The sequence below is a fragment of the Echeneis naucrates genome, chromosome 10, assembly GCF_900963305.1.
Source record: "Echeneis naucrates chromosome 10, fEcheNa1.1, whole genome shotgun sequence".
Classification (NCBI taxonomy): Eukaryota; Metazoa; Chordata; class Actinopteri; order Carangiformes; family Echeneidae; genus Echeneis; species Echeneis naucrates.
This window is the reverse complement of record NC_042520.1, coordinates 15,893,979-15,912,728: the sequence shown is the minus strand read 5'-3', so window position 1 is coordinate 15,912,728 and position 18,750 is coordinate 15,893,979. Positions and strand designations below refer to the sequence as shown.

The 18,750-nt window shown below is 40.4% G+C and overlaps 1 protein-coding gene across 1 annotated transcript in view; it reads right to left on the bottom strand.

Moving 5' to 3' along the window:
• Positions 1-18,750, bottom strand: part of unc5a (unc-5 netrin receptor A) — a 122,362-nt gene that overhangs the window by 50,332 nt on the left and 53,280 nt on the right. The window contains exon 2 of the mRNA XM_029512206.1: positions 10,689-10,904. Within this exon, the coding sequence (XP_029368066.1) occupies positions 10,689-10,904 (216 nt within the window). The remainder of the gene's footprint in view (positions 1-10,688; positions 10,905-18,750) is intronic.

Genomic DNA, 18,750 nt, shown 5'->3' with positions numbered 1-18,750 from the left:
CACCAATTAAATGGCTATATCTGATTTAAATATACTGAAGGCAGGGGTCTGTCTTTAACCTTTCTTCACCAAACTTTTCTACATGTAACTGTTTTCTAATAATAATTAGAGAATTAAGAGAAAAACAGGTGGGAGCACACAATGAGTGAATATTTTAGCAGGTACCTATCAGTTACACTTCTAACTCAAGCTCTTCCTCTTGTTAAAAAATTCATATAGTTTCACCAGTGAAGCATTCCTTACACAGACTGAGCTGCTTTACCTTGTTAGGAAATTATAATATGTTAACAATATGTAATGTCATGGCTGAGCAGGCATGAAAAACAATGACTTTCACTATCAGGCTAACAACACTGTGCTGTAATGCAGATACAGAACAGTTGTGCGTCTAAGTTGTACCCTCATGTTTTGCCTTCACGCCTCCACATTAGGACACAGCAGTGTTTCTTTAAGAGAACTCATATTACATACTGGAAGGGCTCACATGACAGGGGAAATTTACACAGTTATAACAATGAAAATATCTCACATAATATATACAATATCTTGTGCTTTAAAAGCTACATTTTACTTGCGGGAGTAGAAAAAAGTCTTAGTATGGTATTGACATGGAAGCTCCATTTTCCAACTGTACCTGTAAAACCTGTAATCTGTTTGACTCGATTGGCCACGTGATGCTGAGTCTGCATGGCTCTCGTTCTCACATGGACCATGTTGTTGAGTCTAGAATCAGCTATAATGTGACGCATGAGAGGATGAAATGCTGCAGACTGAACACGGATTGGGCCTTGAAATATTCATTTCTTTGTTCAAATGTGACTGTATTAATTATTGATAGTAGAGATGCAAGATAGAGAATTGTGGACTTTATAAATAACCTGACGCTGAAAACTGGGAAATGGAGTCGGTGCAGAGTGGACCCCTGAGCTTGGTTTGCTATGATTAGCAGATGTTAGGAGTCTGTGTTGGACTAATATGCACAGATGCAGCAAAGATGATAAAATTTCTTAAAAAGGGGAAAAACAGAAAGAAGGGATTTTAAAATGAACATTATGAAAACAAAAGCTTTGCCAAGCTCATAAGAGAGGTTTCAACTAATTTAACACCTTTGTTTTATTACCATTAATGTAACAATTATTTGCTGATTCAACAATTAATGATTTAACTTTACCCTGATTCTTTTATCCAAGCAACCCTACTTTCTTTCTTCCCTTAAACTGGAGGAAAGGATGCAGCGGAACACATCCCGAACCCATATTTATTTACTTTCCTTTTTATTCAAACTTAAAAAAAAACCCCAACTTATTTGGAAATCTCCTGGAATTTAAATTCACCAATGAAAGTCTCTGCTCTTTGTCTGCCCCTTTGAATACACGCTGCTCTGAGACCTCTTGAAAGACAGAGGACCAGAAAAATAGCAAACATCTTGAGAAAACAAACACATGGTCTGAAACTACACGAATGAATGAATTATTAATTTGAATGGCATACAATCCTCAAGGTCTGTTTTCTGATGGCCCCCAGACCAGAACTGTGCCTCCTGTTGTTGTCAACATGCCTCATTGAACACCCTCTCTGATGAAAAGGTTGCTCCAATCCGTGTGTGGCGGTGCCTCAGAATTTTCTTCTTCGTGTGTTCGAGGTTGAACAGTGGCCAACCAATGCCATGCTAGCAGGTAAGCAGGAACCTGCTGATCCCTGACTTGGCCTCTGACTCATCAAAACGTGAGGCGAAACTCATTTGCCTGCCTGTTTTTCGCTCTGTCACCCATTTGACCCAATGAGCAGCAGGCTGAAAGTGCTCAGACAGTGAAGCACATTCTGAGAGTAAAATACAGACTGTACAGATTTAGGTTCCAGTGGTTAGAAAAGCTCCATCCAACTTGCATGAAACCTCTTATTTGTGGCACTTGCACAGAAGTGTTCCGTTTCCCTTTCCATATTTTACACAGCGCTTCTTGAGAAAATTGAAGCTATTCTTCTTCTTTCCGTGGATAAAACAGTCCTTTCACTTCACCACTGCCATCCCGCACCCAGGACACCCTGCAGCTTCTAGTTTAAAAGGAGGAGAATGGCGAGTTGGTGTTTGTTGGAGGACTGTGCAAAATACCTATACTGGAAGTCTACTTGGGGCTAAATACACCGAGCACTAACTGTCAGCTGCTGAGTTGCTCTGTCTATCAAAAATCTCCACGGACTATTTATCTGTCAGCTCCCTCATGACACCTCCCCGATCCACTATTTTTAAACGAATCTGAGCAGAGCAGGTGTTGATTGACATCACAAACTCCCACTCTGTCTGATTCTCTGTCAGCACAACACTCGTGTCTTTCATTTCTGCGGTAAGCTGAGATAAAATTACATTTCCGTAAAAAGAATGTACAATGAGAAAAATATCAAAAAGTTCATTGCGCGCTATCAGAAATAACAAGGCTAGGAAGAAGCTGATTGGCTCTTCTCCGCTCCTTTTTGAGTCCCACCATGCCAAAATGTTAAATTTTTCGAGGCACATTGTGAAATTCAACCACATTTACAACTTTGGGCCCTATTTGCTCGGCACAAGGGCAGTACAAGTGGCCTGAGTAATGCATGTGCTGCATTTCATCGCAGCATACAGACCTCATTTTATCCAGATGTCATGGTTCGGGCAACGACGCTTAGAACTGCATTTAAAGAGATCCAAGCAAATATTTCAATGTTCCTCTGAGTACCCAGCCACTTTTCAGAAAGGTACGCTGACATCTGCAGGGCTTTGGATTTATTTATTTTTATTTTTCCTTATAATGCACTTTACTTGAGCATGCTCTAATCATTCCTACTGCAAAGTTAAAATACTGAAACCTGCGCAGCAGACTGACATAGCAATCTATTACCAATTTGAATAAGATGAATTCACAGATTTTGAAAGGCTTCTGCTGCACATATCTCTGAAAGTAGCCCACTGCACAAACAACAAATACAGGTGTGAAGGACTATATTGATAACGTGTCTGTCTTTACCAGACATGGTAAATAAATTAACTGCTGTGAAAGAAAGACTAAAGAATGTATTCAACTTCCAGCGGGGGCACAGCTTTTGTGAGACTGACAAATATGAAAATTGCTTCAGAGAAACCAATGCGCTTGTCTGATGCCGCATACATTTTGGTGGGAGGACAAAGGCTGCGTGTGGGAGATTGGAATGGCAGTGCTGTTGTTTGACAAATGGTAATTATCTTTTTTTTTTTTTTTTTTTCCCCCACTTTTGTTCCTAAAATTGCGGTTAATTTTGAAGTTCATTATTCCTTCATGTCAAGTCCAACTTCAGACGAACAGACCCTATGCGTGCCACGTTTCCAAACAGAATTATGACTTACATAAAATTGGAGACACCTAGAGGTGCCGCCTTTAAATCTACCGCTGAGATCAATCAGTACAGCTGGTTTGTGTTTGATTCTGCCTGCCTCACTTTTTGTCTCACAGCTGCAAACACACTTGCAGTTGTCTCAAGGCCAGACAAACACAGGCTTCAATTAAATTCACTTTGGCTCCCTTCTCACTCTTAGGTCTGTGGCTTTGCTTTCAAAAAGGTCTATTCCCACACACACACACACACACACACACGCACGTGTACACACATGGATGCAGACACTGCGCTGACCTGCCTGCAAAGCCTAATAGAACACGTTGGCAGATGTGTCACGGGAACAATTCACCTTGCCATCTGTTTTTCTGTGCTTCATGGCCAAATCCTTCCCCCCTCAGTCCTACAATCAAGGACAGGATGAAATGCAAGTCCCATTATGGGGTAGCAGCTAATAATGCATTATCAATTAGTCCCTTTGGCTACTGATCGATGCTTAGCAGGTGGTACAAGGCCATTTCATTCATTTAGGACTATATTGTCCTCTTCCCCTCCGATTCTCTTATTTCCTTCTGTTCATTAGACCCCGGCTGGCAGACCTATTAGGTTTTTCTTGGACTGCAGCAAGAGTATATCTTGATGTTCTATTAAAGATCATGTTAAATCACCACCGTTTGGCCACAACACTATCAGGACAGAGTACCCCAAAATAAGCTTTATTTTGACCCCAACAAAATAAAAGAGAGCTTCCTGCAGCTGTCGTCACATTTTACTAAATGTTATTCAGATATGGAACCCTCTAAGTTTCCTGTAAATGTGTATATGGACATTTTGGCCGTGGACCTATATGGGTTTAAGAACAAAAAGAGGGGAAAAATGCATATGACGGGGACGGGGAGAGAGAGGACAGTGGGTGGAAGCTGGTGTGAGAGAGGTGATTGGCTGCTATAATACCGTGGATAAGCACTGAGGTATTAAAATAAAGGTTACAGATCATTTCAGCTAAGCCTATCTTATCTCCCCCTTAGATCAGAAATTAAATATGTCATCAAATTACAATCCAGGATCTACTCAATCAGAAAATACATATTTTATACAAATGATACCAGGCTGGTCTGCAGACCTAAGGGTTGGCCCTGTGGTGCCTTAACGCATTATTAGTTCTATTCAGAAAGTGATAGATGGTTTTAAAAGATTTACTGACTATGACATTCACGGTATTTAGACCTCAAAAGATTGACAGAGGACAGGAGCTGGTACTGATAAACTGAGGTTTAAAAGAAAGTGGTTATATTCCATTTCAGCAGTTTGAAGGAATATCTGGGGTTGTTGCCAGAAGAATATTGAGCGCTTATTAACATTGCATATATGATTCCACCACCAACTTTACTTTCATTAAGTACAAGGCACACGTGTTGTATTTGATTATTATCTACATCATCTTCTGTTTTCTTTGTGGAAGCCGTGTCAACATCCGCTTCACTCAACAGAGAAAATATAATCTCCTGCCATCTTTATAAGGCAGTTGTCAGGTTTTATTGAAATAGGAATGTGAAATGCATGTATTTTCCACCTGAGAGGGTCTTGCTGCGCCGGTGACAATGCGACGCATGGATCAAAATCTTTTCCATCAATGCTGGCATATAAAATGCAAACAAAATCAAATCAGTCTGGTCCATACAACAGTGCTCTGCTCAAATGCCAATCTCCCTTCTCCTCATCATGTGTCTGATGAGAAATCATAGTGTGCGAGAATCTCCTAATCTATGCAAACACACTGTCAGCATTGATTTGTTCGGAGGGGATATGTCTTTATTAGGACTCGCTAGACATCTCAGATTCTCCCGCTCTATAAAGTATGACCTGAGCAAGACACAGAGCCAGCTGAGGCTTTGGTAGCAGTCACAGCCATAGCAATTGAGATAAGTTACTGAGGACAGGTAATGAGAACTGATAGACTTGAGGATGGATCAATATCAGACATTGATACCAGGAGAGGTAGGACAAATTGTGACATCTCTTTCCTTTCCCATGTTCAAAGGAGCTTCTCACACAAATGTAAGTGTATTTGTGTGTGTGTACAAGGGCTCCACAACACAATGTGGTGTCAGTAAATCCAGCTGTTTCTATGCAGTACAGCTCTTCTGGTTTTCTTGGAGAGAGTCACTTTTTTTGATGGGAGCAGAGGTTACTTATGCTGCACATGGTTATCCACATGTCATGTTTTTTTACTGCCAGAACTAGTTTGACTGAGGCATGTCTGCACTTTAGACCTGGGTCAGTTATTAATTTAAACCCTTCAAGTTACATCGACATTTACCCAAGTCTGCCGGGAGTGAGAGTGAAAGCTGCTTCACGAATACTGTCTCTGCTGTACAGCTCCAGACCAATTCATCCCTGCAACAGCCATGTTTCTGACATTTCCTCAGGTTCTTCTGTGTGAAGGTTAAAGGAATGCTCATTACAGATTCTGCTTTCTTTGATTATTTTGTTTTACAATTTGATATCCGTTACTCATGAAAAGATGCAGAGAGGTGACTGGGACTGATTCCTTGATGATCTTAATGCTAATATCACAGCAGATGACGAAAAGCTGCTTTACGTCTGCTGGTCATTGATGGAGTATTTCTAGTTCCACTCTCAAACAGTTTACCTCACTACCATTATAACACAGGAATTTCTTCAGGTGTATATCACAAAATCTCTGCTGTTACTCATCAGCAATAAGTAGTATGGACTGTTGTTTTAGTGTGTGATTTTTTAAATTACGTGTTGCAGTGTAGTAATAGTGAACATTTGTGGAAAACGAAGCAACTAAATGTGAACTGAGCTCTTGTCAAATTGCGGGGTCTTCTTCAAATCCATGTAAAGCAGAAGTGATGTGGTTGTTTCACTTGAACATTGATTCCTAATTGTCTGAACAATTTCAGCTGTATACCTGGAACAGTTTGGACATGTTTCATTGAAGCTGACAGAAAAAAAGCAAACCCAAACAATAAAAAAATAAATAAATGCTTCGGGGTATTTCAGATTTTTCCAATTCTTTGGTTTGGTCAATGCAATTTTCACAGCTCTTAGATTGGTTTTAGGCAACATTTAGAGGACCATGTTAATTGCACATATACATACATTCATATTTTATTTTAGTCAATAAACAAAGTATATTATTATTAATAAGGTTATTCCTATTATTTCTAATGTACTAAATAAATAAAGGTTAAATATAAACTAAATAACTATGAGGTACTTAAAACTTGACTGCAGTTTTGCATGTTTTATTGTTTTATATAATTTTTCAGCTCCTGGGGTGATGAAGTAACTAGACAATCGCAAAGATAATCATAATAGCTGCATTTTTCCTTGATCTTTTATGAATAATCAATATCATGCATGCAAGGACAACCTTAATCCCAAAGAGTGTTTACGTTTTGGTTGGAACTTATTATGTACTAATAGTTATTCACACTTTTAAATTTCAGATGTCTTTCGTCATCACGCCTAATGAAACAGCATGTATGCTTTATTGTTGATGAAGCACTAATCCATCAAAGACCGAACCGAGGATTATTATGTTGAACAAAGGACAGCAGAACAAATGTGTGCATCATTTCCAGCAGTGCCTCTTGACTCTGATGTGTCTACATGCCATTTCCATTATTCTACTATTGGAATTAAGAGCATTAACACCATCCAAAGCTTGACTCCTCATTTACATAACAAAGGAACAAGGATCCTTGATGATAATCCCAATCAGCTCGAATACACCAGCCAGCGACACTGAGGCTGATCTCTCAGACGGTTTGTGACTGCTGTTGCATGGTCCCATTGGCTCGCAGCACTTACATCTCTGTCTTTGTTTATGGAGAAAACAAGCATGAATTGTGCTCAGTGCAGAGATTGGGCAGGGAGGACGGCTCAGTCAGGTAGAAAACCTCTCAGAGAAACAGACTATTTTTGGAAGGTGATTTTTCAGTGTTACACTCGGTATAAAATTGTCAATCAATTTTTGTCAACTTGGGTACAGCTCACAACTCCTCACTCCTCCCTCCTTAGATATCGGGTAGCTTCTTGTGTGACAGAAGTCCTGGTTGCTTGGCAACAGGTACGGGTTTAGAGTCCAGCATGACTGTGACGACTAGGGTGAGAGGACAGCCTGACGAGCTCGTTGTGCGCACACACACGTTTGTGCCGGGTGTGTACACATCACATGTTCCTTGCAGGAAAGGGGGATTAGAGGGAGCCATCAGTAAACTCCTCAGGGCAGTGCTGACATTAAACAGCACAAGTGTTTGAGAGATCGATGTGGCAGCCATACCTCTGGACAACCACGTGTCCTTCATAACTGCACAGCCTCACATATGAAGACATTCATCATCAAAGGCAGCAGGAGTGATGTGGAGAGCTGTGAGGGGCCTTGGAACTTCACGGGGTCTGTAAAGATGGAGCCTCCCTCTCCGCTGCAGGGGTTCATCGCACCCAGCGCGCCAGATTTGTTTCATAGACAAATAAATGCTGACTATAACAGCTCATAACCACATGGCAAATGGTCCATCATCATTAAATGTTGGCAGAGCAATGGTGAATTGGTAATGTGATGTTCCCATAAACTCCGCAGTTTATGGGGCACATCGTGTACTTGACAAAACTTGCTATTGACAAAATGCAATCCATATTCACTGCATCAAAGTTACGCCAGTTGGCTCCACAATATAACCATGTTTGCGAGCAGCATAAAATTCAAAGCCACACGCGACACGTCATACAAGCTGTGTGTTTACTGTGTGCTCGCTGAAGAATTTCAGAGAAACCAAGTCAAGCAGCCAGAATGTGCTTCTACGCACTGTAGTAATCTGGTTCTACAGCGTGAAGATCAGATTTTTTTTCCCGCCGACCTCTAATCTTATTTTGGAAGAGTGGCTTAATTGTAGCTGTGTAAAGACAGGAAGACTGAGTGACACTTTCTCTCACAGTGCCATTGTGTCGAAAATTAAAAAAAAAAAAAAAAAACGCTCAAAGGTTCATTGCTGGCAACATTAATCCTAAACTTAAAAAGCTCTCATCCTGCCACTTTGTCGGTTTCTTTATCTGCAGTCCATCCCTCATGCGTGTGTGTACACGTAAAAAGCTGATTAGAAACCCTGTTACTAATACACATGGGAGAGATATTGCTGTCCTCAGGGACAAGTTTATTTGGGGAAACTTAAATTCTCTAATCCACCGCCTCTAGTCTAGGAAGCAGATTTTTTTCTTTACATGACGTTTAAGAAAGCAGCAGTAACTGTGTTGCTCACAGAAAAATTACACAACAATTATATACTTGCTATATATGCAATATTTACCAGAGCAAATCTAGTGGTACCAGGCATTAATCACTCTTTATATCTGTATATTTTGTGTATCTTTGTTGCATTTTCCCCCACCTTGCCTCTCTTTGTCTTTCTCCCTCTGCCTCTCTCTTGCTCTCTCTCAACCCAACCAGCCGAGGCAGATGGCTGCTCAACTTGATTCTGGTTGTTTCCAAGGTTTCTGTCTCTTGAAGGAAGTTTTTCTTCTAAAGAAAAAAAAAAAACTAAAAACTAAGTCTTTGCTCATGAAGGGATTAGTTTGGTCTCTTGAAATAATTCTATAAAGAGTTTGGCCTTGACTTGCTCTATATATAAAGTGCTTTGATGTAACTCTATTATGATTTTGTGCCAAATCTGCAATCTGATTTGATAAGGTATACTTTTAGAGTGTGCCATGGCTCACCAAGGCTTTATATTTATTTTATATATTTATATTATATTTTATGGCTAGCAAATTTTGTCCAGCTCTTGGCTGTTAACTATGCAAAAATAAAAAACTTCTCATCTCAAAGCCTTGTTGATATTGGCAACACTTTTAATATGCATCCCTCCCCTTGACAACTATGAGAAACTGTGAGAGCAGAACTGTTAATGAAGCAACACAAGAAGGAAGATAGTGTTGGGAGTTGACCAAATTTTATCAGCGTCGACTTACTGACAATTTTGCCTTAATGATCCAAATCCACAAGTGTGCCCATGAGTATTTGTTTTCTATTCTCAAAACAGGAGCTACAATTAACTTTTCATACTCTTTTATTACTGTTATTCACATGAGCCTGACTCCAGCATCCAAATATGGGCCTCACACACAGGGTACAGTTAAACAAATCAAACAACTGAAAACGGTACGCGAGCGACAGCAATGTGGTGACATGACACGACAAGTCATGGTTAAGATGCAGTGTATATGGAGTTACAGGAGAAAATATGCTCAAAGCAGTGACACAGAGTCGACAGTGAAATTTTAGTCTCTTTTAACTGCTACAGTTCAAGGAAACAGCTCCGGTACTGCAGAGGGCTGAAGCTTAAATCACTCACCATGTCTCAAAGTTATTCAAGCAGCAGAGAATTTAAAAAAATCCTGTTATTGTTTTATTTAAAAATAATAATAATAATAATAATAATAATAATAATAAAATTAAATTGAATAGGAGAGGACAAATCAGCATACACACCAATCAGAGCTTCAGTGTGTAAATTAGATCAGAAACCCACATTTACAAAAGTGTCAGGTGGCATCAACACTTACTGTAGTTAATCCCATGACAGTTTTTAGACATTTTTCTTCCTACATTTGCTGAGCTGCTGCATGCTAATGCCAAACTCAGTGGACCAGATGGATAAAATGTTTGCATTTGCAAACCAAAAAGGCAACCTGTGCATATCAATCCAAGCCTTTGTGCTTTGAACACCTATCTTTTAGTATGTGTGTGTGTGCAGGAGCTGATGGCTTTGTCTGTTATTTGTATTATGTACATTTGCAGAGTCCACTATTGTTTCCCCCCCGATAAACACAATTGTTATGTATAGAGTGAAATGTGTGTGAGTATGAGTGAGTGCGTTCCTGCTCCCACAGAAAAACCTGTCATACCCACATTTCTTGTTTCCGATCAGTTGTCAGGCTGTGAACGGGTGATCGCTGCTGAATCACACCACATCAGTGTCATACATGTTTATGACACTGATGGCGGAGGTGGGGGATAGCAGCACAACAGAGAGAAAAACAAGCAGGTCTCCAAGGTGATTGAGAAGATTTCTGAGACTGAAACCAATGTACTTGTTATGAGACTAGCAATCTAAATAGGCTGGAGGATGAGCCAAGAGCTTGATGGAGCACAGTAATCACTGACAAATAGCAAACCTTCGTTTCAGCACGCACACATTTCACATAATGCATCTATGGAAGCATACATGTCGCAAATTTGCAGGAAACAACAAAAATAACAGATAAATAGCAGACAAGGTGCAGTCAGTAGGCAATGGAAATGTGTGATTTAGTACCTGTGCCTGGGTCAACTGTCCGCTCAATCAAGTGGTCATCCTGGTGAACCCACTCTCCATTGCACTTGAAGTAGATCTGCGTGGCCGGGGTGGAGCGGCAGGTCAGCGTCACCGGCTTGTTCTTCACTATGTACTCGTCTTCAGGCTCCACCAGGAAGTGAGGTAACAGATCAGAGAAGGCGGCAGGAAGGGTTGCGGTGGCAGTGTGCTCTGAACCTTTGGTAAAAATCAGAAGCAGAGATTTTAGAGAGATGCCCCAAAATAAACAAACAAACAAACAAAAAAATGAATCAGTGGAAAAAAAAAAAACAAGAAAACAAAAACAAAGCTTTCAAGTTGACAGCTGAATTTGCTGTTCAGCTGTTGTGACAACAGGTATCCAATGCAGAAATGGAGTGCCCTTGGTGAATTTGACCACAGACGTATGTGTATGAAAGAGACAAAGACTGATAAACTGAAAGAGTGACAAAGAGAGACACAGCTGTATGGCGGAGGGTTGACAGTGACTGAGCTTGTCCGTACGTGCTCTTGGCTGGGTCAGAGGGGGTAGTCGAGTCCATGTCTTTACTCCAGCACTTAATCACAGCCCTTTAACATCACCACTGATGGACTAGCCATAAATCCCATCTCAGCGACTCGGCCACTCCACACTGTATTTTATGGCTCTTCAAGCAGGACTCTAACTTTACCCACATTAAGTGAGAAAGGGGGAGACAGAGAAATGACAGACAGCCAGAGTGCCAGTTAACTTAGACTCATATCTTATATACTGCAGAGCACAGTTTTTACTCCTGCAGAAGCCTCCGTGACATATACAAGATGTGAGGAGGGAAAGCAGTAAGACACACATTCCAGATGTGAAGGTACACAAGCTGTCCTTCAGGGGGGACAATTCTCAGATTTACAGCCAACGTTGAAAAATGTCCAACTCAGATTCTGAATGACACAATGAAGCCTACAGCGCACACAGCTGTACTCCGAATGCACTTTCTCTCTCTAAACATATTAGCCAGGTGCAAGAGATAGTGAGAGGACAGAGAACGGAGTAGAAACAAGGAAATAACCTCTTTAGACCAGCAGCACTCAGGGGAGACCAATAATTCCCAAAATAAAACCCCTTTAAAAGGAGTGTCATATTAATATACTGCCCTGAATCCAATATGGCTGACAGACCAGGCATTAACAACCTTCTCCATCACTCCCTGTGCAGCAGGAGAGGATGGAAGTCTGCATCTCTTATAATGAAACGGCAGCACTCGCGCTGACCTTTCTTCTCCTCTCACAGACAGCCTTCGTTCATCCTTGCAGCTTGCTGATGCCCAGGTCAGGGATAACATTACATTGTGTCATAAACACTGGTCTTTGGATAAAGACTTTATCTGTCAGTTACTCCCCCACTACACATTATATTAATGCATCTCTTTATTCGTCTTTTTTTTCCCCCTCCCTCTGTGCTGAGTTGCTAATTTATCAGGATGAGATACAGTGAAGCGCGCCGGTGCTGCTGCCGCAGAACCCCATTAATGTTTTGTGTACATGTTTAACTCTTAATGAAAACTAAATGTTCTGTGTCCAATGAACAGCATACATCACTTGCTGACACTTTGCCTTTTCTGCCCATTTTCCAAGCACACTTAATTATTGCAACACATTTGCTGAGAAGAAAATGTCATTAATGGCAGCCTCAGAAATTCAAGACAACACAACTGCCTGACAATATTTACTATGTATGTGAGTGTGTGTTTCTCATCTCGTGGTGTCAGAGAAAAAGGCCACAGTTCACCTTGAATAGAAGGTATAATTGCTCTAACTGAAAGCCAAAACTTTGCTAATAAACAGCGTGGGACCGGCAGGTCAGGTTATTTGAAAGTGTGTTGGTCCTAATGACGGCAGCATCTTCTAATGGGCTAACTTCCAGCTTTGTGACCACAGCTATTAGCCGCCTGGGCTGACCCTCTGTACTTCCCAGAGACTGAAGACGACAGCTCAGTAAAACAGTGGGCGAGACTCACCTCACACCTGCCAGGTTAATCATCTCGTAGAGAACAGATGATGTTGAAACGGAGAGCGAAACAGAAGCCACCTGAGACAACTGACGAGTTGTGTGAATGGCTTGATGAACTCCTGATGATATTAACTCGCCGCTGGCTCCTCATTTGCAGGGGTCACATTCAACACGCTCTCTCAACTTTTGATGATGTTTTCAATTTGTGTTTGTGTGTAGTTGTGTGTGTCAAAAGGGGTGGAGATAAGTCTTCCATTTTAGTACATGCACTTTAGGTTAATGAGGTTAAACATGTAATTTCTTGAGAGAAATAAATTGTCATTTTATGGGAAGGGCATTCTAGTCACGCACTGCTTTATATCAAACCCATAATGGAGGACTGATGCATAGTAAATTGGCTCAGATTATTGTCACGACACGATGTACTTCAAAGTCAACGTGCACTCGCTCACACACATACACACAAGCGTGCACAACTAGGGGCTGTTGGCCACTTAACAGACTTCTTGTGGGTCAATGCACAAATCAAATAGACATACAGCACCACTATGGATCCTGCATTAGGTTCCACTGCATGCAATTGGCTGCCATTAACTGTTGGATGTATCTGAGTCCATTGCCAGATCATATTGTATGCACACAAATACCAAACACTGGACGCTAAATGTCTCCCTTGTTGGTCATTTGACCAATGAAGATGACTTAATTGATACAACATGCTGGATGTGTTGCTGGGGCCCAATAACCATTACATCACTATTCAGCTTCCTGTATTAACCGAAAAAGACTCAAGGAGAATAATTTGGATTATTGTACTTCCGAAAATAATTAATAAATAATACTGTAGGTTATGACCTGATATTTCTCTGCAGCTGCTATTCTCTCGAGAGGCAATTCGACTGACCTCACATGCACACATGCATGCGCACAAATGCACACACAAAATAAGGATGCACCAGCTGTCAATGTGCTGAGCCATGATGTCCAGGGAAGAATTCCTGCAGCACACAGACCCACCCCCACCCCTTTATCTCTCATCCGTCCAGCTGACCACGTCTACTCCCAAGTCGGGGGCCGAGCGCATCCACATGGGGTGGTGATGATGAAGTTGTTCAGATGCAGTTGCACACGCACTTGAAAATATAGTTTTTTAAAAAGTGAAATTCCTGTAACTGCTGTAATTCCATACGTCCTCATCAGGGCATTTTAAAAAGCGTGCCGGAATAGATTTTCACAAGTGTTGCAGCTTTGTAAATGTCTTTTGTTACCATCTCTCTTCAATATTTCATAAAGATTTTTACTTTAATGTCAGTTACTGTATCACTTTCCAGGAGTAGATTTTCTTTTTTTATTCTCTTTTGGAAATGAAATTGCTCACATGATTCCTCACTTGTCCTGCTGCTATTGCCAGTGTGCTACGTACTGTTGACTTTCATTATCACCATTTGAAAAATAAGCGTTTATTTTTTAATTTCACTCCTTATTATCTACTCAGGGTACAGAATTGCTGAATGCACCACGGTGTGAGGATGTCAGCAGGGAGAAAAACCATAGCTGGAGAGAAAATAACCTTCTTTTGTGTTTCCCCCTCATGGCACCAACACGTTGTGTGCCCTTTGGAGCCAATTACAATTTCCTTTTATTTATATATTTATTTATATATTTATTTTTAACAACATCATGTCCCTGAAGGAAGGCATCATTGAGCAATCACTGAGCATAATTTACATCACAGTGATGAACAGCAGCCATAACAAGTGTTTTATGACACCATCAGTGCCTTACAATGTCCTCTGAAACGAATTCAATTAAAATTACTATCCAGAATTCAACTTCTAGAGCTTATCTGTTTCCACGTCACAGGGGGTGCTGGAGCCAATCCCAGCTCACAATGGGTGAAGGCGGGGTACAACCTGGACAGGTCAGCAGTCCATCACAGGGCCAACACACAGACACTCACACTCACACTCAGACCTGCAGATAGTTTAGAGTCAGCAGTTAACCCAAACATGATGTCTTTGGATGGTCAGAGGAAATCCACGCAGGCCCAGGGAGAACATGAAAACTCCCCACAAAGAGGCCTCAGGCCCCAACCACTATGCCACCGTGCTGCCCACTATCCAGAATATTAAAGCTTTTCATGTTTAGCTGTCATTAGTAACAAAGCCAAGATCAATTTGCTGCAATCAGTTTGTTGGTTGATGCTTTTTTTTCCAGAGTGCTTCGGTTTGCTGTTTAATTAATAATAAAAAAAAAAAAACTAAAATATTGAGTCTCTTTATTTAGTAATCACTCAAAGTATAATGTATATATGTTGGGTTTCTAGGAATAGGAGGACTGTTTATTTATAGTTAGGAATATTTCCATTGAGCCTCTGACAATATTAAGACAAAGAGTGATTAAATTCGGGGATAGAAGCAGAAATAGGATAGAGAAAAAAAAAGCTCTGGCTACCATCTCCTTTAAATTGGAACATGCCGAATTGATGTATATTTGTCATCAGATGACAAATATTTACTCCTCCACATGTCTGAGATTCAGAATACATTTTTCTACATGACAACCATGCTTCAACAAGCACTCCTTCAACCACATACACACACACACACACACACTCACTCTCTGTCAAACACAGCCATACACACTTGAACTATCTTGTACACACACATACATTCATGGAATTAAAACAAAAAATTTGCACACATGCAGAAATTCTAGACCGCAAGATGTAAAAAAAAAACAAAAAGGCAAAAAAAGTGAAAATACTGCTCACAAACAGCTTCATCTTTGTCATTACATCTCTCTCAGTGAGAAATATGCAAGCAAACAGAAATGCAAGTTAACATAGAAATGCTCATATGCCAACAAATTCAGCTTCCATGTAATATCCCTGGTCATTAAGGTTGGTCTGCAAAACAATCAATCACTGAGGCTGAAAACGCACAAAAAGGCCCTGATGCATAAAATAAACATGCAGGAGAGATGGAGCCATAGCAACTCATACCTCATCACACCATGTTTCCATCAGCGGCGGAGGGATACAGAAACCCTTAATAATAAAAAATATTATACATCAAGGAGGGAGAGGAAAGGATCCAAAGATAGGGGGTTGTGGAAATTATTCTCACATATGCCACATATGATACTATTATAATCTGTGTCCATTTAAATGAATAGAAAATTGGCTATTAAGCATGTACACAGATGCAGGGATGTACATGTGTGTGCATATATTCATTCAGGATACTAATAACGTGCTGACAGCGTTGCCCGACGGGAATATTTCCACGAAAGATTTGCTCCGGAAGCTCGGGTGACACTGTCAACTTTAAGATTTGCCATCCAAAGCTTGCGACATAAATCACCGTCACTCAAACTGGCAGCACCTTGAATGATTAAATACTGTTTTCTCTGTCATGTCATTAAGTTTTTCAACAAAAGAAACAGAGTTGAAGCTGTTAGTTGTGTAAATATGACGCACAGCATCCCTTTTAATGAGCCGTACACCTTTGAACAGGAGGTCGCAATCTGTTTAATACAGTGCGCTGATATTTTCATTGAATATTTTGCTCCTGTCATTTATTTGAAGCAACACCTCAGCAGGGGGGTCCAAGCAGAGAAGCAACTTTCTGTTGTCTACCTTTGCTACCCTCTGACCCCTTCGCGTGAGCTTGCCTTTCAAGGCAACGCCGTCTTGAAAGGCAAACCTGCTTGGAAACTTATGAGACAGCTTTAAGTTGCTGTCAGTGTACAAGAGCGGACATTCTGAGAGTTGTAAAGGAAGCAGGCTGCATGTGAGATCTGCATGTGATACAGATGGTGCCTTCCTATTCTTAGGGGCAGCATTAAGACAGTGTGGACAGACACTTTAGATAGAAAGAAATAATTATATGTATCACCAGTACCACAGCTGATGCTTTGTCCCCAGTCGCTTCCCATTGTTTCCACAATCCACTTACTGGACTGATTCAGCCTCTCAGACAATGATTTTTCTGTATCAGCACTTTAATCACTGGTCGTAACTCAATAGATTCTCTGTACTGCTTTGAATAATTCACTAACAGCATAAACTGGGGTATTTTCCTCAAGTTGCATAAACACTGCCTTCTGTAATTACACAATATGGGGTATTGGTTTGTGCACCAGCTTTGTGAAAAGAAAAAAACATAAAGGTTTTTCATGACCTTATATTAAACAGTACGTCCCAAGAGATGAAGGGTTTCATTATAGCTGAAAATACATAATTTAAAGCCAGAGGAAGTTAAACATCAACTTGTATTCTTAGAAACATGCACTTTTTTGGTGTGAAAAATGATTCTGGTCCCCAAAACTATTTAGCAGGAAAAAGAAAAATCATGTTGATGCTTGCATTACTTTGCTTGCTTTGTCAAACTTTCAAAATTAAGTTATTTAAAGTACAATCCATGCATAAAGTCACCTCAACTAAGCAAAATAATCAGCCAAATAAACACTAATCTCACAGAAGAAGGACAAAAATCCCTCAGTAGAAGTTCATAAAAATCAATTAATCTCAAGAGGCTACAGTGTATTTTCACAAAGCACAGTGATGAGGAGAAAAAAAAAAAAAAAAAAACACAAGCTCTTTATAGTCTGCACAGACACGAGGAGAAGCATTTGATATATTTTTGGCTCGTTTTAGAGGAAGATTCAAAATGCCTTGCTGTTGCAAATCTCTGCATGTAAATGCCTCAGATTCTTCAAAACTGCACCTGTTTGGCAGTTCAGTGCTTGGTGTTTTTCAAAAGCGCCACAGACATTTAAACACATTTTGACTTAATAACTACATGCAATCCTGAAAGGAAATGAATATATCCTGAGCTGTCAGGAGGGGTAGACACAGTCACAGTCTTTCCCATCCAAGGCACGCTCGTGCTCATGGATTTGTCGTTCCCTCACACTTAGCCGGAAACGAGGTTATCCAGAAGCAAGTTGATTACAGCGGGGCCCAGGCACGGGAAGAAACAGAAACGCAGATGGTGGGGGAAGAGGGAAAGCAGGCATTCTTAAATCTTTGAAATGGATGTTAGGAAATAATGGGAGGATGGAGGAAGGAAAAGACAAGAGACAATTTAGATTACCAAGTTAATCCTTTAATTACCGGATATGCCTGCAGCTAAAATGAGAGGTTTCACACACTGCATTTTACAACTGTGGAGCAATTGAAACAGCAGAAAGTGAGGCAGACTGCTATAATGATCACGAGCACTAAACCTTAAAATAATGGGACGTCTGTAACCTTAACTGGCATTAAAATGTCTGTTTCTGGATTATCTATCTGAGAAGGAGACTAAATATCCTAATTGCCAGGTGTAAGCGCGGGAAGAGCACATGGTGAACTGATAGTGATGGCCTGGCGTGAGTTGTGATCTACTCCAAGAGATGTGTAAATACAATATGCTCTCCTTTCTCTTTATCAGCGAGCAATCATGCCAAATGATACCTGGCAGGAGCTAGATGTATTTTTTGGCCAACAAGCTTCATCTGTTGTCTTTTTGTCTTTCTTTCTCTGCCTGATTGATGTAAATATCAAGTTTGTCAACAATGCATGTACAAATTGAGATATCAAAGATGCCTTATAACATTAGGTGTAAAACCAAAAGGCCTCAGGATTGGATGCAAATATCATGTGGATACCTCTGAGTAAATTTTTTTTTCCTGTATTCATACTTTTAGTTGGCATGTTTACATTTTCTAACCAGAACGAAGCACAAAGGGCATCTGAAGGTGAGGAGTGAGTTTTGAAATTTCTGCAAAGCATTAAATAAATAATAATTTCTAAGCTGAAAAAGAATTCAACATCAGGGGAACATGTACATTTATATTTCCTGACAAGGAATCCAATACTCTTTTATTTCAGTGATAAATCGACCAAGCAACTCACATTTCCATGTTAAGAGCAAATATATTGTCTTGACATTGTAAAAAGCATCAGCAATTGCTCTGATGGTTACTGGCCACTATTCATCAGCACTATAATAGAGTTCTTTCATTAAGATTGCTGCTGGAATAAAATACATAAAAAATGGTCTTTGCTCA